The sequence below is a fragment of the Rutilus rutilus genome (genome assembly GCF_951802725.1).
Source record: "Rutilus rutilus genome assembly, chromosome: 15".
NCBI lineage: Eukaryota > Metazoa > Chordata > Actinopteri > Cypriniformes > Leuciscidae > Rutilus > Rutilus rutilus.
The window spans coordinates 20,842,528-20,866,051 of NC_140220.1; the positions used below are offsets into that span (position 1 = coordinate 20,842,528).

General features: G+C 37.7%; 1 protein-coding gene across 1 annotated transcript; it reads left to right on the plus strand.

Annotated features, from left to right (window-relative positions):
* Positions 1–513: 513 nt before the first annotated feature.
* Positions 514–21,933, plus strand: ddhd1b (DDHD domain containing 1b). Its single transcript, XM_084431676.1, has 13 exons — positions 514–1,673; positions 3,282–3,458; positions 3,802–3,930; positions 6,586–6,733; positions 6,811–6,920; positions 7,028–7,134; positions 7,387–7,634; positions 11,809–11,884; positions 11,974–12,123; positions 13,811–13,875; positions 14,038–14,216; positions 17,780–18,028; positions 19,492–21,933. The coding sequence occupies exons 1-13, from the start codon at positions 908–910 to the stop codon at positions 19,671–19,673; spliced, it is 2,586 nt and encodes an 861-aa protein (XP_084287802.1). The 5' UTR covers positions 514–907; the 3' UTR covers positions 19,674–21,933.
* The last annotated feature ends 1,591 nt before the right edge of the window (positions 21,934–23,524 follow it).

Genomic DNA, 23,524 nt, shown 5'->3' on the forward strand with positions numbered 1-23,524 from the left:
AGTATAGGCTAATTCCATTTATGAATGTGAAAATTGTTCAGAAATATTTCAGTAAAACAATTAAATAAAACACTATTCATTCCCTTTAAAATATTCGGTGAAGCCGAAAAAAAAGTGTGTTTTTTTCCATAAAACTGAAATTGAAATTGAACATTTTCATTGATAAATAAATATGTCTGTATCTCACACCTCATTATAACTGAATAATGGCAAAATAAACACAAGGTTTCATGATAGTTATTACAGAAAGTACAGAGGCCTATTTACCTGTCTAAATTAACATTTGTACACTTAAACACAAATTGCATATTACGCTTAAGGTTTAATAAGGTTGTAATTTGTATCATGCACAAAAAAACAGTGATTTAGAATACAGTTTGCTTAAAGTAGCATCTTAATAATACTCATATTTCATCAGCCATATAACACAAGGCATATTCCATTCAGCTATGATTATTTTTTGTCTTTTTTTTCGAAAACATTCACGGTTGAACAGTTGATGGATTCGAGAACCGCTCGGACTAGATGAATCGTTTGACGACTCTTTCAGATTGATTCTGTGAACAGCAAGATCCGACTCAACAGAAAGATCCGTTCACTCATCGGACGTCGCTACAGAGCAGAGGGGCTCCACCACCACTACAGGGAGAAATACAGGCGGCATATTAATGGAAAGTGAACAGGTTGGCGTGTCCGCCCTATAAGTTTAGAACTGTAAGTGTGAATTCGCTTTTAATCAATGGCGTTTCAGGTTCAGCGTCTGTGATTGACGCATCTGTACAGATGCTGGCCGCTTTGGTCGCGCCGGAGGAAGGAGAGGTTTTGACATCGTTAGATTTGTTATCATAATCAGCTGACCGCTGCTGAAATCGCTCCGTTAGCTGTTTTCCAGAAAGCGTTGACAGCGATGAGCGCTTGTCAGGACAACACGTCTTTGAGTTTTTCGGAAAGCAGGGAAAATGTCAGCGGGAATGAATGGGGAAGGATGGATGATTCGTATACGTCTTGCTTTGACGAGCCCACGGGCGACGCGATACACGACGGGATGAGTGCGGTGCAGTCGGGCATAGAAGTGCATCTGCCGCTTCCCCTAGGCCAACGCGAACTGATGCTAGGCCTGGTGGAAGAAGGTTTCCCCGTCTATCATGGCCGTCTCGGTTCTGATCCGGACTCGGATTATCTCGACATCCCCAGCGACCCGAACTACAGCGAGAGCGACGGGAACGTCACCACGAAAAAGCGCAACCGCTCCAACAGCTCGCGGCACCGCGGGGAAGTTGTAACGGAACTCGGACCCGAAGAGGTGCGCTGGTTCTACAAAGAGGACAAGAGGACCTGGAAACCGTTTGTTGGACACGATTCTCTGAAAATCGAGTTGGCTTATCGCAAATTCTGCGAGCTTAACCCGAACGAGGTCAAACGGAGGGATGCCAGTGAAGAAGCAGAGGATTTATTCGAGTCTCCGTCAGAATGTGAAGAGCCGGCGGTCCGGAGACAGTCTGCGGCGGCGGCAGCATCGGCGCCGGGACACGAGAGCTCGGATGCGGGATGCTGCTCAACGGACGAGACGGAGCTGGAGTCGGACAGCATCAATGTGGAGGCAGTGTGTGTCCGTGGAGGACTCTACGAGGTGGACATTAAAGGGAAAGACTGTTATCCTGTATACTGGAACCGTGAGTGTTTTTACAATCTTATTGCATTAAAGAAAACAAACAAGATGCCCTAATTCAATCATATTTGTTATGTGGTGGTTGGAAAACAAAGAGAGGCTTTGCCGAATGTTCATGTAGGCTAGTTCTTCTTAAGTTACAACCATACAACAACAAAAAAGCGCCATAAAAGTATCCTAAAAGTAATGTAAATACTGTATTTCAAATCTTCTCTGAAGCCATACGATAAGAAACAGTGTTGGGCAAGTTACTCTAAAAAAGTAAAGCCTAATACTATAGCTATACATCATCACCAGTTTTATTACTCTATCTATAAAGTATTGGATTGTATTACTAATTACTTTAGTTAAACAATGCAAGGATAGACATGAAACTGCACTTTTGATTATTTCTTATAAACAATATTCAACTGCATAAATTATTCTTAAACTGACCAGAGTGTGTAAAGGGAGGAGGTTACATTAAAACCATACAATTTTAACCTTACGTTTTTAGGTTAAATCCACTATTGTTTTATATAGACTTGTTCTAGTCTATACCGTATTTAATGCAATTAGCCTACATCAGAACAGAAGTAGGCTAACTGTAATTAAATTACCGAAAAAGTAAGAATAATTCATTACTTTACCTTTTCAAGGGAAAAGTAATTTACAGTAATTAGATTAATTAGTAACTTATTACACCCAACACTGGTGAGAAACAAAAACTGAAATTTAAGTCTTTTTTTTTTTTTTTTGCCAAAAATCTTTGCAGTAGCTCTCAAATCATATTTAAGCATAAGCTCCATATCCAAACTTGACCCTGGAAGATGAATTGCACCAGATTTTACGTCAATGTTTGAATGTGGCTTTCAGCAAATGACACATCTAAGGGGACGTTCCCACAGAACACGTTTTTTACGTTCAAGTGCGTTACTCTTCCATTGTTTTTCAATGTAAATACGCGCTAGACAGACGTCTTTATCCGAGATGCTCGCTCTCGCGTCTTTTGAGCGCGTCTAGCGCATGACACGGCATTCTAAAAACGCAAAACCGTGAAACGCAAAAATGTGTTATGTATCCTAATCCTCAAACAAAGGTAAAATCCGCCGAACAAGGGTAAATGTGACCGCACCTTCAAGTCAAGTCAAGTCATTTATTATTGTCATTACAAGTTACCAAGTAAAATGACAAACTTACTTAAATGCTACTCCACAGACTATAGACAGACCAAATACAATAAACCTCACTTCTATAAACAAAACTATAGGAATTACCAAATGATTGCTAAACCATATGACAGGCGTAGCATGGCGCTTCGCTTCTCGTCCCGACCCGTGAAAGACACCTTTATATTGGTTCTTCAGTGGACATGAGCCGTAAAACAGCTGTCGGAGTGTGACCCAAATTTTCTGACACTGCCCGAAATTTGTCTGAGGCTAAGCTTCATCCCAAAGACCATTAAAATCGCCATCTGTGAACATGACACGCTAGGTGAGCAAAGACTCGTGATTTTACCCCACGACAACAGAAATTCTTTAAGAAAAACATTTGTAAACCAAAAACGTACAGTGTGCTTAAGTCAGATGAATTGTTGCTTTAGGACAACAATTCGGACTGCTTGTCTTTACAGAACAGGACCACATCCCGGTCATGAGAGGCCAGTGGTTCACGGACGGTACCTGGTTGCCTCTGGAGGAAGAGGACAGTGACCTCATTGAACTGGACCACCTGGCCCGTTTCCGAGGCCAGCAGATGAAAGACACCTTTGACACGGAAGCGGTGGCCATCACGGTGGACAGCAAAGATGGTAACAGACCATGGAACCAATAGGACTCAGGGTTAGGGAGGCTTTGTACTAGAGGTCAAGCACACAAAAAAGATCGACTTAACATTGAAGCTTAGTTCAGCTGACCCAGAGGCACAGTCATGAATGTGCTACATCCCAAACCCAGACATCCTGTTTGTCCCATAACACATTTGAACTAAGTTAAACTGACTTGTATATACTGGTATAGATTTTCAATTGTGTTTGCAAATACTTAAAATGCCCCTTAATTGAAATGAACTGATCTAGTTAGACCACTTAAGATTACTTAACACTCAGGTAATTTGAAACAGACCTGTTTGACTTCTGCTCTTAATTCACTCAGCCATTCACAGTTTGAAACTGAGCCGTAGCCATGTGGACTGGCACAGCGTGGATGAAGTGTACCTTTACAGTGATGCCACCACCTCTAAGATTGCACGAACAGTCACTCAGAAACTGGGGTTCTCAAAAGGTTTGTAACACCCTTGATTAGTAAGTACTTTCTCACTGGTGTTGTTTGCTTGTAGACCACATGAAATGGCTTGATGAGTTCAGTGTTCTGTGTTATGTTTTGTATTTTCTTGGGCAGGACATACTGAAGACCCAATTTATTAAATAGGCCAAATGGCTAAACTCGAAATAACATACTGGCATACTATTTACTCTTACTATTTCTGCAATATAAAAGTGTAGATTCAGCACGATTCACTACTTGCTACAAACAAGTTGCTTTTTTGCTTGACATAAAGTTGTGTGCAAGATGAGTCATCGATATTTTGAGTCTTTTTTCTCACATGAAATGAAGAGAAAGACATTAACATTTTAATTCATGGATCTGCTTAAAGTACATTATTAGAGTACACTAGCATACACATGATTTCAAATAGACATGGACTAAAAGCCAAAATAAAAACATTTAAAATTTTATGTGGTCTTTAAAGGTTTAGTTCACCCAAAAATGAAAATGATGTCATTAATTACTCACCCTCACATCCTTCCAAACCCGTAAAACTTTCGTTCTTCTTCGAAGATGTTTTAATGAAATCTGAGAGCTTTCTGTCCCTCCATTGATAGCTATGCAACTAGCAGTTTGACCCTTCAAAAAGTTCATAAAGAGATTATAAAACTAATCCACATGAATTGAGCGGTTTAGTCCAAATTTTCTGAAGAGACACAATTGCTTTATATGATGAACAGATTAATTCTTGTGTTACGCAGCACGTTTGAGCTTCAGCAAGAACCAGTGAGGTTCATTGTCCTGTTACGCAGCACATTTGAGCTTCAGCAAGAACCAATGAGATTCATTCTTGTGTTACGCAGCACGTTTGAACTTCAGCAAGAACCAATGAGGTTCATTCTCGTGTTACGCAGCACGTTTGAGCTTCAGCAAGAGGTTTGTTTTTGCGCATCAAGCAGGTTCGGTTAAGCCTCTCTTTATGTTCACTGATCAATGTTTATATGTGAATAAAAGCCTAAGTTAAATCTGTTCATCATATAAAGCGATCTTGTGTCTTCAGAAAGTTTGGACTAAACCTCACGATTCATATGGATTAGTTTTACAATCTCTTTATGAACTTTCTGAAGCGTCAAAGTGGTAGTTGCATAGACTGTCAATGAGGAACAGAAATCTCTTAGATTTAATAAAAAAATATCCTTACTTGTGTTCTAGGGGTGGAGCGGTACATGTATTCGTATTGAACCGAAACGGTACGGGCGTCGCGGTTCAGTGCATGAGTATACACGTAGAATACACGGTATAAAAATAAATAAAACTTGCGTGCAAATCAATTAATGTAATGCGGAACTACTGTCAGATACAAGGGGTTCTTTAGGGACACCTAATCTGTAGCTCCGCCTTAGCTCTGAAGCTACTGGCTATAATGAACAGGCTGCGATGTCAAGATTTGCAATGCTGGAATATGGTGTGTGTGTGTGTGAGAGAGAGAGAGAGAGGCGCGGGCGCGATCGAACAGTGGAAACATAAAAACATACTCCGTCATTTTGTTCATACAGGACATCATTCAAACTGCAAAGTGTTTACTTATATTTGTGTACACTCGCAATAAAACACAACATTGTGCTTTTGTCAAACTGTAAACTCTTGTCAAATTGTCACCCAACCAAAATCACACACACTGTTTAAAAGCAAAACATATTTATCCAACCCCATTTAAAACCAGTCTGTGGGTGCCATCTTTTGGGCATTCATCATATTGCATTGCTTTTCATTTCTTGTCCTCAAACAGAGGACTAATCTGTTTATTTTTAAGTTACACATTCTACATTGATTAAACAAGAAAATCAAATGTTTTTTTAATGGTAGTATTATTTTATACATAAATAAATAATTTATAATTCAGAAGAGAATGAAGTTAGTGTTAATTAAAATTTTAAGGAAAACAAATATATTGATCTGAAATATAGCAAATACATTTTAAATTCATTCAGGTGCAATTACCAAACATATCTCAAGGTCTTTTTGTCTTTTTATTAATTTAATTAATAAACTAATTATATAAAACTATTGTCAATGCACTACAAATAAACTGGTTCTATGCCTTTACTTTATTAATAAAACTTATTTAAAAAATACAAGGCTTAAGACATTTATTTTCCTTTGGTGGTACAGCCTGAGACATGCACAATAAAAAAAAAAAAAAGCCTTCTACATTTTTGTTTTGCTTTTCCCTCCATTGTACCGAACTCGTACTGAACCGTGATGTCTGAACCGAGATATGAACCGAACCATGACTTCTGTGTACCGTTCCACCCTTATTGTGTTCTGAACATTAACGAAAGTCTTAACGGTTTTGGAACGACATGAGGTAAATGATGAAATCATTTTCAATTTTGAGTGAACTAACACTTGTGAAAAAGAAGTACACTTCAAAACTTTTAATTCAATATTATTACAAAGTGCACATTTTAAAAATCTCTTTAAAGTACACTTAAGCGGCCTTTTATTTGAATTAATTAATATTATATTATCTGCAAGTATAGTTTAAAAAAAAAAAACTTTTAAGATTGTACATTCAATACAGTTAAGTGCACTTCTTTTTCACAAGGGAACTGTTAAAACTAAAGATAAAATAAAGTGCATGGTTATCAATTTAGCATGTCTGGTTAGCCTCCAGTAGTGGGACGCGTCTCCACCGAGGTTACGTGGAGGAGGCGGCTCTAGAGGACACGCCCCCTGAAACAACGCACATAGTCTTTGTGGTACATGGGATTGGCCAAAAGATGGATCAGGGGCGGATCATTAGAAATACAAGCATGTAAGTCCACAAATCACACAGCTGAGTCTGCAAAAAACATCTAGTCCTGAAACTGATGCATTTCATTGACGGTTTAGGATGCGTGATGCTGCCCGCAAGATGGAGGAGAAGCACTTTTCTGACCGAACAAATGAACACGTTGAGTTCCTTCCTGTGGAATGGCGATCTAAACTCGCCCTTGATGGAGGTATTGCCTATGGTCAATGCTAAAAATATAAAGTGCATTATGTTTGAAAACTATTATCAGTGATAGACATGATTATGGTTTATTTATAATAAAGTCTACTTTTTCAGACACCGTGGACTCCATTACTCCAGACAAAGTGCGAGGTCTGAGAGACATGCTGAACAGCAGTGCAATGGACATTATGTACTACACAAGCCCTTTGTACAGGGATGAGGTGATTTTACATCTATAGTTCTCTACTCTTTCATTCATTTTGCTCTTTTTTTTCAGCTCTCTAACCCACATACAAGATTTTTAAAGCATCATATTTGGGCTCCTGATGTGAAAGCACATCAAAAAAAGTATACTTTAAAGCTCAAAAGACGTCCCACTCATACACAGACGCACACTCTGTCCCACTCTTTTCTAGTGCACAAATAAAGTGTCACACTTGTTCGTTTCACGCTCTCTGCACTTGCATCCTCAGATCACCCGGGGTCTGACCAAAGAATTGAACCGACTCTACATGCTCTTCTGCGAGCGCAACCCAGAATTTGCAGAGAAAGGAAAGGTGTCCATCGTCTCCCACTCACTCGGCTGTGTCATCACCTTTGACATCATGACAGGGTGGGACCCTGTGCGCTTTGTTCACAAAGACGTGGCAGATGCTGTGGAGGCTGATGTAAGCAGACAAGAGCGTCAGCTACTGGAGGATCTTCGTATGACATGCTTAAGGTTTACAACTAATTATAGTTACACTCTACACTCATGAAATTAAGTAAAGGATGTAAGCAACCATGCAGAACACGCTAGCATAGTGGTGCCTGCAGGATTTCTACATGGAAAAACAACACTAAAAAGTAAAAAAATTCAATATATGCTCATTAAAAATGCAACTCTAGTATTTATGTAACTATTGTGCACTTTTATAAGACTTGAGACTCTTCAGACTCAATTATCAATGACACTCTGTAGACACATTTTTAATATTTTGAAACACAAAAATGGACAAAGCAACAAAATGGTCCCCGACATCCATCTAGTACACGTTCATATGTTCAGAATAACAGCGCGGGCGGACACAAAAACACTTTCGGCGTGAAAAGTTGCCTTTAGATTACATTTTTTGTAGGTGAACATCCACTTTATCCATTGCTGTTTGCTTTCTGTGTTCTCAATACTGTCTGTTTTACTGAGAAACCGCTTTAGATGATTCAGTGAGACAGTGGATGCGAATCAATTCAGACTGTTTTGCAAACCTGTTTGGCCAACTTATTGGAAAGAAAGAACCGACTCAGATGAATGCTTAATTCACAAATGCTTAGCATCGCTGGGTTGGTCAGTCGACAGAAATAAGTCATATGTAAATACTGAAAAATCTGCAAGAAGAAAGTTCTCTGGTATTCACAGTATGTACAGCTGTAGGTGCCTGTAGCATAGCAAAATGCACTCAGAACACCCATATAAGACACTAACAACCTCTCAGCTAGGGCTGCAACAAACAATTATTTTGATAATCGATTAATCTAACGATTATTAGAACGATGAATCGACTAATCATCGATTATTTCACCGACTAATCAGTAAGTTTGGAACGATTATTCAGCTTTTTCAATTAGTTAAAACACTGAGTTATACATATTCTAACTATAATATAAAACAGAAAATCACTTCAGCTTTTGAAATGGTTGTTTTAATGAACTTTGAGCCAACTAAACAGGTCATTCTCTTTAAGTTTTCAGATTTCTGTCCAACTCAAATCACACACAAATGCTCTCTAAGCATTGTTTAAATATTCTGTTCTCTTTCAATAGAAAAAAAGAAACAAAAAAATAATCAGCTGCATTACAGACAAACTTAATCTGCAAACAGTTATTATAAGAATAAAATAAAATAAAAATTGACATGACAATTGAGCTGACAGAGACATTCTCATTCAGCAATTTAATTTACAGTATGAAAAAGTAACTGACATGATATTCTTCATAACATCTCCTTTTGTAAGTCTTCATGAATATGGAACAAAATACAGGCAAGTGATAAGACTGTAATACCTAATAGTGTTACAATAATAAAAACAGCCCTGACTCCTAAGCTCGATCAAACTTTATTCTATGCAAAAATAAATCATCACATTACTGTAAATATATTATTATTGTTAATATTATTAATATTAGTAGTTGTATTGCATTCTCTAATAAAGAAATTTACTGCTAGTTATTTAGCTATAGCTGGAGAACATTCACCTCTCACCGGCTCCTCTTGTTTCCTCTTTAAGTGCTTTAACATGCATGTTGTTGTCCCGTGAAAAGCAAGTTCCGCCTTGCATGTATTGCACACGACAGCATTCTTGGTTTGAAGTTTTGTGAAACTTTCACACACCTTGCTAGTTCGGATTCGTTTGCACTCCGTCATAATTCGCGCTGTTTTATTCTACCGCAATAGCATTTGTAACGGCTGCATTACACTCTAGCGCTACAGCACCGTAGCGGTCAAATCGCGGTATTGCAGGCCCTTACATTAGGTCACCTGAGATCAAACGACTACTCGACAACAAGATATTTTGTCGAAAATTTTTTATTGTCGACTAATCGTTTCAGCCCTACTCTCAGCAATCGCAAAGCAACAGTTTAACAATAACCATTCAGATGACATGCTAACCACCTCTCAAAACACTCTAGCAACACGTTCACACTCAGCCAGAACACTCTAGTAACATGCTAACATCCACCCATAACACACTAGCAAGTAACCCAACAACCACTCAGAACACAGTATCAACATGCTAACATCCACCCAGAACACACTAGCAAGTAACCCAACAACCACTCAGAACACAGTATCAACATGCTAACATCCACCCAGAACACACTAGCAAGTAACCAACAACCACTCAGAACACAGTATCAACATGCTAACATCCACCCAGAACACACTAGCAAGTAACCCAACAACCACTCAGAACACAGTATCAACATGCTAACATCCACCCAGAACACACTAGCAAGTAACCCAACAACCACTCAGAACAAAGTATCAACATGCTAACATCCACCCAGAACACACTAGCAAGTAACCCAACAACCACTCAGAACACCGTATCACCATGCTAACATCCACCCAAAATAGACTAGCAAGTAATCCAACAACCACTCAGAACACCGTATCAACATGCTAACTTCCACCCAAAATACACTAGCAAGTAACCCAACAACCACTCAGAACAGTATCAACATGCTAACATCTACCCAGAACACACTAGCAAGTAACCAACAATCACTCAGAACACCGTATCAACATGTTAACATTCACCCAAAACACACTAGCAAGTAACCCAACAACCACTCAGAACACAGTATCAACATGCTAACATGCACCCAGAACACACTAGCAAGTAACCCAATAACCACTCATAACACCTTATCAACATGCTAACATACACCCAAAACACATTAGCAAATAACCCAACAACCACTCAGAACAGTATCAGCATGCTGACATCCACCCAGAACACACTAGCAAGTAACCAACAACCACTCAGAACACAGTATCAGCATGCTAACATCCACCCAGAACACCCTAGCAAGTAACCCAACAACCACTCAGAACACAGTATCAACATGCTAACATCCACCCAGAACACACTAGCAACACACTAACAATCACTACCAACATTGTAGCGACTACATAGCAACATGCTAACATCCACTCAGACCACAAGGCTGGGCAACTCTGACCCTCAAGATCCACTGTCTTCCAGAGTTTTTGCTCCAACCCTAAACAAACCCACCTGCCTGTAGCTTTCTAGTAATTCTGAAGACCCTGGCTGCATCCGAAAGCTTAGGCAGCTGACTTGTTGCTTCTCTGTCCTATCAGGCACTGACTTCGCAGGCAGAGTTTGCACACGAAGCTACCTCACGAAAGTGATTTCGGACAGGCTTCTGAGACAGCGTTATGGTTTAATGATCTAGAGCTAAACAGAGAGAGCTTTGATGATAACTAAGCAAATATTTTTTTTTGCTTAGAAATAACATCAAAGGTGATATTGATCAAAATGTTGATCAAAAACGTACATTTACACACAAACTGACAAGCAAATGCAACGTTCAGACTTCAGACACCATCTTTGTTTTTTAGCTTAACTGTCATGAAATGGAACGCACAGGATTGTGGGATATCAAAGGCAGCCTTAAAAATCAATCAGGGGTGCGTTTCCCGAAAGCATCGTTGGCCAACTATGGTCGCAAGTTCATCGCAATGTCCATTGAACTCTATTGGTAACGACGGAACTTGCGACCATAGTTGGCCAACGATGCTTTCGGGAAACGCACCCCAGATGATGGTATCTCAGGAGACAGGAAGTGAAGCTAATGTTGGATTCGGACGTGCCTTGATGCATCCTCCGAAGGCTTTTAAGCTTTGGGACGCAGCCCTTGATTAGCTTGTTCAGGTGTGTTTGTTGGTTAGAGCTAAACTCTACTGGAAAGTAAATGTTGTAGGCCAGAGTTTCCCAGCCCTGCCTCAGGATCTGTTTAACAACGTATAATAACCATCCACTCTTGCATTGTGGCCGTCGGTTTTGCACAGGCTAAGACCACTCTTGTTTTCTTCAGAAAATGTAAAAGTCGTTGTTATTGTTATTTTTATTTTTATTTCGGCTTTACGATACACTAACATTTCTAAAGATGATCTTTTACAATCTGTTAGTTCTTAATGTATTAGCCATTTGTTCAGTTGCCAGTTGCATTGATTTTACTGTTCTCATGTTGTTTCCGATGCATTCAATGGGTTATGTATTATTTAAAGGTTTTTAGTTTTGTGTGCACTCTACTCCATAATGACCATCCCTCTGTTAATCTGGTGTGTGTACTTTTCCTCTCCAAAAATCTAATTTAATATTCATTTGCAGAATGAGGGATTTGGAAGATAAGCTTCAGCATGTCCAAACCTCATCCTCAAGACCCTCTCCAGCCCTGAAATTCAAGGTACGTTAGTATAAATAACCTTCTCTTCTCCTTCCCACCATCTGTTTGTGTAAGTTTCATGTAATAAACCATGTGATTTGGGGTTGTAGGTGGAGAACTTCTTCTGCATGGGATCTCCTCTGGCTGTGTTCTTGGCTTTGCGAGGTGTCCGTCCTGGAACCGACGGAACGCAGGACAACATCCTACCTAAATATATCTGCCAGCGGCTTTTCAACATCTTCCATCCCACTGATCCTGTAGTGAGTGATGGTTTTTGGAGTATAAAGATAGCCTAGGATCAGATTTCTCAGTACAGGTCCATATAAATTATGAGCCCATAAAAAAAAAATGTATATATTGTCTTAGAAGTAAAATGATTGGTAACACTCTACAATAAGGTTTCATTTCTTAACATTAGTTAATATGAACTAACAATGAACAATACTTCTACAGCATTTATTAATCTTGGTTAATGTTAATGAGTTAGTTCACCCAAAAAGAGATTTTGTCAAGAAGTCAAAATTTCCTGAAGAGACTCAATCGCTTTATATGATGAACAGATTTAATTTAGGCTTTTATTCACATTTAAACATTGATCAGCAAACATAAACAGAAGATAAACTGAACCTGCTTGAGAACAAAACTCAGTGGTTCTTGTTGAAGCTCAAACGTGCTGCGTAACACAAGAATGAACCTCATTGGTTCTTGAGGAAGCTTAAACGTGCTGCGTAACAGAAGAATGAACCTCATTGGTTCTTGCTGAAGCTCAAACATGCTGCGTAACACAAGCATGAACCTCATTGGTTCTTGCTGAAGCTCAAACGTGCTGCATAACATGAGAATTAACCTCATTGGTTCTTGCTGAAGCTCAAACGTGCTGTGTAAAACGAGAATGAACCTCATTGGTTCTTGCTGAAACTCAAATGTGCTGCGTAACACGAGAATGAACTTTATTGGTTCTTGAGGAAGCTCAAACGTGCTGCGTAACATGAGAATGAACATCATTGGTTCTTACTGAAGCTCAAATGTGCTGCGTAACACACGAGAATGAGCCTCACTGGTTCTTGAGGAAGCTCAAACGTGCTGTGTAACACGAGAATGAACCTCATTGGTTCCCGCTGAAGCTCAAATGCGCTACGTAACACGAAAATGAACCTCATTGGTTCTTGCTGAAGCTCAAACTTGCTGCGTAACATGAGAATGAACCCCATTGGTTCTTGAGGAAGCTCAAACGTGCTGTGTAACACGAGAATGAACCCCATTGGTTCTTGAGGAAGCTCAAACGTGCTGCGTAACACGAGAATGAAGCTCATTGGTTCTTGCACATAAAGCGAACATGCTTGGGCTTCCATTTATCATAACTTATGTCTGAGTCGATGAATGTTTATATGTGAATAAAAGCCTAAATCTGTTCAGCATATAAAGCTATCATGTAATGTTCAAAATTAAAAGAAGTTCAAATTTAAAAAAAACATGTCTCGAGATTCGAGACTTTGTGCGGCTCTTTGTATTAAACTATTCTGTACATACATGATGCTGTTTTATTCATAATTGTTTATGTATGAAATGATGTAAGATTTTTAAATGTTAGTGTATTTATTTATTTTTTATTAACAAGACATAGGTGCTTATACTAAGTAAGAGACCAATGAATTGCATATATGTAAGGGATAATCCACGGCTAGCCATGCATTAAAGGATTTTAATGCACGACGTAGAGGCGAAGAATATATATATACACACACACAAGTACAAATAAAGGAGAGATAAAAAATTGAAAATAAAACGGCAAAATATATAGATGTTATTTCATTGCTTTGAATAAACAGTTTATTATTTTTTGTAATTAAATGTGTATAATATCCAAATATCAGTCAGAAAATATGAATATCTTCTAAATATGAAAATATGAATAACATCTAAATAAAAACAAATGGTTTCCTGCAGGCATACAGATTGGAGCCTCTCATCCTGAAGCATTACAGCAATATATCACCGGTCCAGATTCACTGGTGAGTAAAGCGATGCTTTAGCTAAATTGAAATTCTTCCTTTATTTTCACTAATAATCATAAAGGATAAAGTAATCAATAAGAAATGTTTATTTTAATTTTTTTTGTCAATAAAAAGTGATTTTTTTTTTACAATTTTTTTTTTACAATTGCATTTTTTTAGGTACAACACCACCAGCCCCACACCGTATGACCAGATCCGTCCCACTTTACTGAATCCGTCAAAGGAAAGTGCTTATGTGTCCGATACGGAGAGCCTCCCGAGCCCATGCACCTCCCCTCCACAGCCCCGCAGACACTATGGCGAGTCTATCACCAACCTGGGCAAGGCCAGCATCATGGGTGAGATGGAGAGGAAGATCGTTAAAGACGACTGGAAGTGTAAAACACTTGCAGGGAGTGCAGGATGTATAGTGTGTGATGTAGGAGTAGAATTACGGTTCCCAAATATCGAGATAATGGCGGTCTGCCTTCAGTTAGATTTGAATGTGAAAGCAATAAACAGAAACAACTCAGCAAAGCATCGGATCAATAGAAAGCAATTAGGAAGTGTCAATAATAAATCTTATAAATCTTATATATATATATATATATATATATATATATATATATGTGTATATATATATATATATATATATATATATATATATATATATATATACATATACATATACATATACATACATAATCATTGAATGGTGTTCAGTTTTATGACCGTAGATTATTGTTTGTAGATACCATAAAAGCAAAGTTCTTTGTAACTTCTCTTATAAAAAAGTATTTCTTTATAATTTCCAAATATAGCTCACTCTAAAATGAATGTTGATAAAGATTAGCGTTCATACATTTTATCATCATTTGTTATATCCAGCAAAGCAAACTATCAGATTGAAGGGTGATTCTTACAAAAGTGGGTTTTCTTCAAGCTTTTTTTCATGGTAAGTTTAGGAGTCTTTCCCAAAAAGTTTTTTTGGAGACTCCAAAAGGACACCAAATAACCAAGTGATATAAGGAGTACATATAATTCATACATTTCAGGCATCCGAATGTTTTGGACTGATTGTTTGAATTAATTTGCTTACTGGATCATTGGGCTGAAAACGTTCCCCTAGTTTAGTGGCTTAAAAGGATCTGATCACAAACCTAGAAGCGAAATCGGAATTGAAAGGTAAGGATAGAAATTTCCGCCTACCAGGGTTACAGGTGCTTGTGGCATTGTAGACGCTCAGTGTGAAAAACCCCCGACTTCTAAGATCATCTAACTGTGTGGGGTAAATTACATTAATGACGCAATTTCACGAGCTTCAGTCATTTATTTGCGTTAAATTATTTTAACATGTTAAAGATTTTGAATTAATTGCACGAGTTAACGCGTTAACGTTGACCACAGATCCAGCAACCTCTCAGTTGCTTACAGTGATGCATCAATGGCGGAGGAGTTGCACCATTTATTTGCCTGTTTTGAGCTTGAGTCTCCTTAGGCAGCCACATTACATCCAACAGCTCACAGTAGCCACATCTTCATTGTGGAGGAGCAAGAGGTGAGGCGCACACTGAGGGCGGTGAATCCGAGGAAGGCTGCAGGACCCGATGGCATCACTGGACGGGCTCTGAAGAACTGTGCAAACCAGCTAGCGGGGTTTTTTACTAAGATCTTCAACCAGTCTCTGTTCTGGTCCACCATTCCACCCTGTCTGAAGTCCTCACTTTTAGACCCGCTGCAAAAAAAAACCCCTACCGTTAAAAGCCTATGGGCAGATTTACTAAACAGGGCAAATTGAGCGTGAGAGCGCAATTCCAAGACAGCACCGATGGGAGTGGAAAGTTCTGCACGTGATCGACTGACTTTAGAGTCCTTAACACCACCAAGACCAAAGAGCTGATCGTAGACTACAGGAGAAATAAAACAATTATTCAGCCCTTACTCGTTTCTGGGCGTCAACATTGATTGGAGTGCCAATACCACAGCACTAATAAAGAAGGCATAGCAGAGATTTTACCTGAGGATACTCTGGAAGAACCATCTGACTGAAAATCTGCTAGTGTCTTTTTACCGATGCTCCATAGAGAGCATCCTAACATACTGTATTTGTGTGGGGTTTAGTAGCTGGACTGTAGCGGAATTCAGAGGGTTGTCACCTCTGCCCAGAATATCATGGGCTGCCCTCTCCCCTCCTTGGAACATATGTATAGTTCCCGCTGCCTCAGGAAAGCCTATAACATTCTTAGGGACCCCTCCAACCCTGGTCTCCACAGGACAGTAAAATCACGGACAAACAGACTTAAAAATAGTTTTTACCCCAGAGCCATAGTTGCACTAAATGCTGCTAAGTCTTACATTTACAAATGGGAAATATCCATTATGTGAAATTAGGGATATCACATTAACAGATTTTTCAGACCACGGTTATAAAGGCCAAACTAATGTTATTAGTCAAATTCATCTTTACTTTGTTTATTTTTTGTTTTGCTTTCTTTTTTTAGCCAATTAATACAACACTCTACTGTTGCATTGCCCATTGCATACAACAATTAGAACAATGGAGACTCTGGCTTCTTTGACACTGCCTAAGAAATAACCAGGAGAGAGACAAGTTCATTATTAATAGTTTTTAAACACAACTAATACCTAACTTGAGTCCCCATTTGGAACCCAAATCCAATAAATGGCATACCCAAATTAAAATACATAGTTTATGAAGCCTTCGGACTTCAAATATTGTAAACTCATTTGAAAGAAAACATTTGGCAGCTTGTTGTCATATCGTCAGAATTAATTAAATAAATGATAAAATTCTGAGATTTATGGAACATTTTTAAGACAATGCTATATGATTTAATTCAGAGGAGACTAAAATGTTAAGCGTTTCAGCTTAGCACAGCATCAAAATACAATTTATTAGAATAACAGCATATTATACTCCAAAATCACTTTATAGCGTCAGCCAAGTGATTGAAATAACTTCCTTCTGTTGTTCCTTCTTCTTCCTTCACATTGAACTGATGTGGCTTCTTATCACAGAATGAGGCAGAAATTATTATTTTATAGTATTCTATACAGTGATAAAGACTGTCTATTAGCATTGCATTATAGATTATTCTGACGACAATAACCAAGATGGCATGAAGAACACAGAAACCATATTCCATAGTCACAATGGTGTGTTAATTCTCTTCATGTTTAATAAGTCAAAATGTCTCTACCTGCATTTTATTCAGCTAAAGCGATGGCTGGATGTCTTTGTCCATATTAGAGATTTCCTGGAACATCAAAAGTTTATTACTTCTATGTGCCCTCCAGTGTTGAGTATGAATGAAACAAATTACATGTGAGAGTTTAGCATTCCATAATGCTGACATCACATTTTGTATGTCACATGACATTTGGGGTAAAAATACAATAAAAATATTCCTCTCTAAAGCTATTTGAAGTAAACATATGATAATCCGTAAGTTTGTATCCGAATTAGCACACTTTTGGACTAAAAGCCTCAAGGGATGTACATATAACAAAACACAGAGAGGCGTCATCAGTTACCAGGTTAATGTAACATTTTCCGTTTCTGGACTAGCAAAATAATTGCAACTTACTCTCTGTATAGTGGCGAAATCCGCAGGATGTGGGTGAACAGGTTGCTGGTATTGCCCCCTTTTGTGCTCACAGTTGATCGGCAAGTCCTGCAGAATGGGGTGTCTAAGAAATCATTTTCTGTAATCCAAAAAAACTCCATACTTGTTTTTTGCAGTTGGATGGCAATGCAACAGTAAAGTATCATTGTTAATTTTGTATAGTATACGATGACAAAAAAGATATTCAATTCAATTATAGCTATCACTTTTGGTGTGAACAGGCCTTTAAAATGTAACAGTAACTACATAGTACATACATGTGTATTTTTTCACAGGAGCGGCAAGTATAGGTAAAGGCATCGGAGGTATCCTGTTCTCCAGATTTTCCCGCTCAAGTGGACAGGTGGGGGGTGTGGAGGAGGAGCCATCAGACTCAGAAGGTGGGGCATGTGAGAAAGGGGAAGAGGGCAGATCTGTGGAGTTAGACGATAAACCGGAGGAGAAGATTGAGGAGAAAATCGAGGAGAAGGCAGGAGACACCAGCATGTCACAATCAGCCTCTGTCATTTTGGATAACTCCTCCTGTAAGTGGCTCAGAAATTGTGCACTGCTGATTTAATAGCTTTCTGATAATGATAGTTTTTATTGATAACTTTTTTATAATAATGGAAGCCTGTTTCTGCCTCTAAATAAAAAAATTTAAAAAGGCTAATTGTGAGATAGTTTAAAATAAGAAGTAAAGTCAAATTGTCAGATAAAAAGTTGCAATCACATAACACAAAGGTGCATTGCGAGATTTAAAATCTAGTTGCAAGATACAAAGTCTAAATTGAGATATAAAGTCAATTTAAGTATATAGCCCCATTTTATAAAATAAACTCACAATTTCAAGAAAAAAAAGTTGCAATTATAAGAAACAAAGTCATGAAATATAGTCAAATTGCCAGATATAAAGACACAGTGAGAGATAGAAAGTCGCAATTATGAAAAACATATTGCGAGATGTGAAATTATGTTGCGGATATAAAATTGTAAGATATAAAGTCACAGTTGCCAGAAACAAAATCACAATTGCTAGATATCAAATCATGTTCAAAAATTTACATTATGGAGTTACTGTCACATTGCAAGTTGCGCTTGCAAATCGCAATTGCTAGCTATAACATCACACTGGAAGATATAGGGCCCTATTATAACGATCTAAGCGCATTGTCTAATGCGTACGGCGCAAGTGCACTTAGGGCTTGTCCGAATCTACGTTTGCTAGTTTAAAAATGGTCGGCGCGCTCAGCGCATGGTCTAAAAGGGTTGTTCCTATTCTCTTAATGAGTAATGGGTTTGTTTTGGGCGTAACGTGCAATAAACCAATCAGAGTCTCACCATGGCGGATTCACTATTTACACGGCGGAATTTGTATACAAAAAAACTGAACGCTTCTCTAGCAAGGAAACAGATCAGCTCGTGCGCGAGGTTAAAGTGTGTGAGTAGACCATCTATGGGACAAAGTGAACGCGCATTGTGGACCCTATAGCATACATTACTAACGCACTCTTTAAATGACAAAAAATAATAATAATTGCGCCATTGACTTCAGACCAGGTTTCAGTTGGTCAATGGCGCAGTCTATTTCAGCTGCCGCAAAATAGCAACGCGCCAACAACGCACCTGAACACTCCTCGTTTTCAGACCAGCACGCCCATGGGCGCAAATGCATTTGCTATTTAAACAACGTGGCAGTGGACGTAATGATAAAAAATGATATCAATGTCGGGCTGAAACTAGCAAAAAACACTTGTGTCGCATTGCGCTGGGTGTATGATAGGGCTCATAGTCCCAATTTGGAGAGATAAAGTTATAATTTGCTAACTATAAAGTTACAATTTGTGGTATAAAGTCAAATTGTTTGATATAAAGTTATGACAAAGTCGCAGTCGCACAAAATAGTTTTTTTACTCTGAGGCGGAAACGGCTTCCATAAAGAAAATTCGCTTGTGCAGAGAAATTCATCAGACCTCTAACACCTGTCCTTCTTTTTACTGTTTTTCAGTGGAGCTTGAGAAACGCATCGACTTTGAGCTGAGGGAGGGCCTGGTGGAGAGCCGCTATTGGTCAGCGGTGACGTCACACACGGCTTATTGGTGCTCACACGATGTGGCTCTGTTTCTGCTAACGTTCATGTACAGGCCAAATGAAGCGAATGACATGACAGAGGACAACTCTGAATCATAACACACACACACACATATGAACTCTCGCACCCTTGATCACTCCCTTAATTTAGTTTAGCAGACCTTGTTCACTGTGCGTCAGGGATCCTTGCCTTGTTTCTCCTTAATTTTAGAAGCACACCCATGGAAGAGACTTACTCTCTCCCCTACATCCGCAAACTAGGATTGTTCTTAACCTCGATCGATGAAATGATGACAATGATCCTACTTGTTTCAGCTTGGACAATTCACACCTTGAATCTTCCCAAAGTTGCAAACTCTTCATATTGACTGATGTGTATTAACTTAACTTGTGGTTGGATAGTATGACTGACAAGAATCTGCTGAATTGGAGGTTCACAATCAGAAGGGTTTGAGGAATGCATCTGATGTGATCTATTTATTGGCCTAACAATTATACTTTTTAAGATTTTTAATAAATTAAGCATTACTTGTATGTTTACTTAATTTAGATGATAAAAAATAATCTGCATCTCTCCTAAAAGTGGCCAAATATTGAGTTGATAGTTGATGGAAGCAGTGCACATAACCACATCATTATATATTCACCCTCATGGTGTTCCAAATCCATGTGACTACAAAAGGAGATATTTTGAAGAATTGTACTAGTCGCTTTTTTACAGTGAATGGAGACCAGTGTTATTTTGGTATACATGATATACTTTTGTAATATTTTCTGGTTTCATTTAAATTTTAGTTAAACTTTTAGTAATTTTGTTGTTTGTTTTTGTTAGTTTCTTTTTATTTATTTTTTAATGTCTATACAGGTTTTGTAAATTTTCGTTTAAAATTTACTAAAACTAAAACTTCAGTTCATTTGAGTTAATTTAGTGCTTTGTTAAAGTGAAAATGAGAAATGTTGCCATTTTATTTTATTTCTGTTGTCTCTTATTTTAAGTAACACGTTTTTTTTTTTTTTTTTATGGTTTTAGTTTTAGCTAACATAATAACTTTGAAGACTGAAGCTTTTATGTTTCAAAAAGCACCATGAAGTTTCATAAAAGGGAAAATATTCCCATTCCTTTGAATTTAATGTGAACAGACTGAAATGTAATTTGGTATTCCCCAAACATGTTGTATATTCTTAATCCAGTACATTCTTAAAGGGATAGTTCACCCACAAATGAAAATTCTGTCATCATTTACTCACCCTTATGTTGTTCCAAACCTGTATGAGTTTCTTTCTTCTGTTGAACACAAAATAATATATTTTGAAGAACTTTGGTAACCAGACAGTTGATGATAACCATTGACTTTCATAGTATTTTTATTTTTTTCCTACTATGGAAGTCAATGGTTACCATCAACTGTCTGGTTACCAAAATTCTTCAAAATGTATTCTTTTTATTTCAACAGAAGAAAGAAACTTGTACAGGTTTGGAACAACATAAGGGTGAGTAAATGATGACAGAATTAAAAAACAATTGGGGGTGGGGTGAACAATCCCTTTAAGAAATGATCCATTAGTCTTACATTGAAGAAAGGAAGTCATATGGGTTTGGAATCTCATTGGGGAGAATTATGACAGAATCGGTATTTTTGGGTGAACTATTCCTTTAAAGACATTTCCGGTCTTGTTCCCTCTACCTTTTTTCTGATACACCGAGACATTAGTTTCTCCTCTACAATCGCATGATAGACACTGAAATCTACTGCATATTTGAACTGCACCCTTTGCTATGATTATCTCCACCGAATTATAGTTTATTCTTTGACATGCATGAAAGAGAAAGGCTTAAACGAAAAAAAAAAAAATCCTTAAAACTGGATCTCCTCTTAGTTCTGTCCAGGTTGAAACACTTAACATTTTTCATATATAGCATACTCTTTTATGCCAACAATGTGCAATCGGCATATCAAACACATTACTGTTTTCTAATGTATTACTGCACTAAAGAACCACACAGTCACAAAGACTTTGCCATTTTGAAACGACTATCGTTTTTTTTGTGTTAAGGTCATGTTTTATGTATTCATTTTGTATGATTTGTTTACAGTAGTCCTGAAAATCGACACCCCCATGCCTTTACGATGACAAGAGAAAAGCACTTAACATTTCTCCTTACCTCACCCTTGAATGTGCCAATACACTGAACTGTGAGATCTTCATTAGGTCTGTGGTCAGAGGGTACGGTCTGCATTATGTGCATATATATTAGAACTGGACTCCAGCGTGTCTGTTCATGTTTAGCTTCAGTGAACGCCGAGCTGTTCCTCTTTTACGAACCTCGTGATTTTCATTAAAGTTGATATCGACCGCCTGCTCTGTCTCATTCTGTGAATTACTTTTAAATCCTGACTCTATAGTTAATAGGATCAACTAGTGTTGCTGTGGACCTTGAAGTAAATGGAAAGCAATAGAACTTTATTCATCTCTGAGGGGTCATTTAGTTTTAGCAATTCACAATAGACACTAGAGCTGGTGGGTTGTGTCACAGGTCACCAGTAGCATACCGGTATACTATACACTTTTAAAATGGAAGGTTAAATGCTTCACATATATTTTGTTGTTAATGTCAAATGCTGTGCATAATATAAAACTGTATTTTAATGTAAATGTCTTTTTTTATTATTTTTATTTTATTTATTTTATTATATGGGTCATTCCTGGTATGCGGTGACTTTCCTGTCCCAGTGATTTATTTACTCATATTTTCTCTAAAATGAGTCACATATTTATAATAAATGGCTTTAAAAATAAAAAATTAAAAATATTATTTTGTATTTTACACAATTTTAATTGATGTATGCATTCAATTTTATCATGTCCTCAGTGCACAGTAATCAACTTCTGCAAGAAATATAAACCATGAAATGACAAAAACCTCAACATATTTTTAAATGATGTTATTGACTAGGCTAAACTGCCTCTAATCATACATATAAATCATGTGAAAATATAGGTCTTTTTCTTAAAAATGTATTCAATTACTGCGTTCCTGAAGTCATCTTCCACCCTGTTAGTATGTACTGTTCTGCCTTCAAATCCGACTGTAATTTTATTGAGAATTTTATTTATTTTTCCCACTGGAATTCAACTGTACAAACTGAGGTAAGCTTCAACTCTCACTCCTAAGTTTTTTTTTTAGTTTTTGAAATGTTATCCTGCTTGTCCCACCCTTAAAGTTCCACCCTGTTAGGCTATGTTATTGAGAATGTTTGTCCTATCAAAAAAAAAAAAGTAAAAACAAATCTGACATAGTTATATAAGTTCTGTTCATCTGTAGAAGGTTAGCTAGCTAAATGTTGATCACTCAAAGAGCTATGACTAACTTAGCTCAGAATTTTCCACCCTGTTAGATTCCACCCTGTTAGGTCTATAAACCTAACAGGGTGGAATGTGAAACTAACAGGGTGGAAATTCTAATAGAATTTTGTATGTTTGTTAATCTAGTTAATTTATTATGTCTGTCTTTTCTAATTTGTAAATATTTCTCTAGCCATCTGAAGAGAGAATTGGTTTGCCACCATGATTGATTGTGATAAGGAACCACATAGCTATTTTTTGTGTCCCTTCCCCAAAGGAAATTTGGATTTATTTGATTTTATTGTTTTGAAACAGTATTATAGGTGCAGTTCCACACATTACTGATGGCAAACCATGCAGGACAATGACAAAAAGCTCATCCACTGAACCTTTTAACACCCTGTTATATTCCGTTCCACCCTGTTATGCTCCTTTCCCTGTTAGACAAGTCATTTTAAATAATAATTTGACAGCAACGTTAAATGTTTGGTATACTTTTGTCTTATTTTGTGAGGTGAGGAGCACGCACAGCATATATATGTTTTTGAGCCAACTTTTTATTTTATTATTTACCATACTATTTGCAAAAATGGGCACAAAAAGTA

Bases quoted from the DNA above. Each gene is read 5' to 3' on its own strand.
- ddhd1b (XM_084431676.1), top strand. From the start codon at position 908: ATGAGCGCTTGTCAGGACAACACGTCTTTGAGTTTTTCGGAAAGCAGG. The intron at 7,635-11,808 runs GTTTACAACTAA...ATTCATTTGCAG, and splicing joins CTTCGTATGACATGCTTAAG to AATGAGGGATTTGGAAGATA. The intron at 13,876-14,037 runs GTGAGTAAAGCG...GCATTTTTTTAG, and splicing joins TCACCGGTCCAGATTCACTG to GTACAACACCACCAGCCCCA.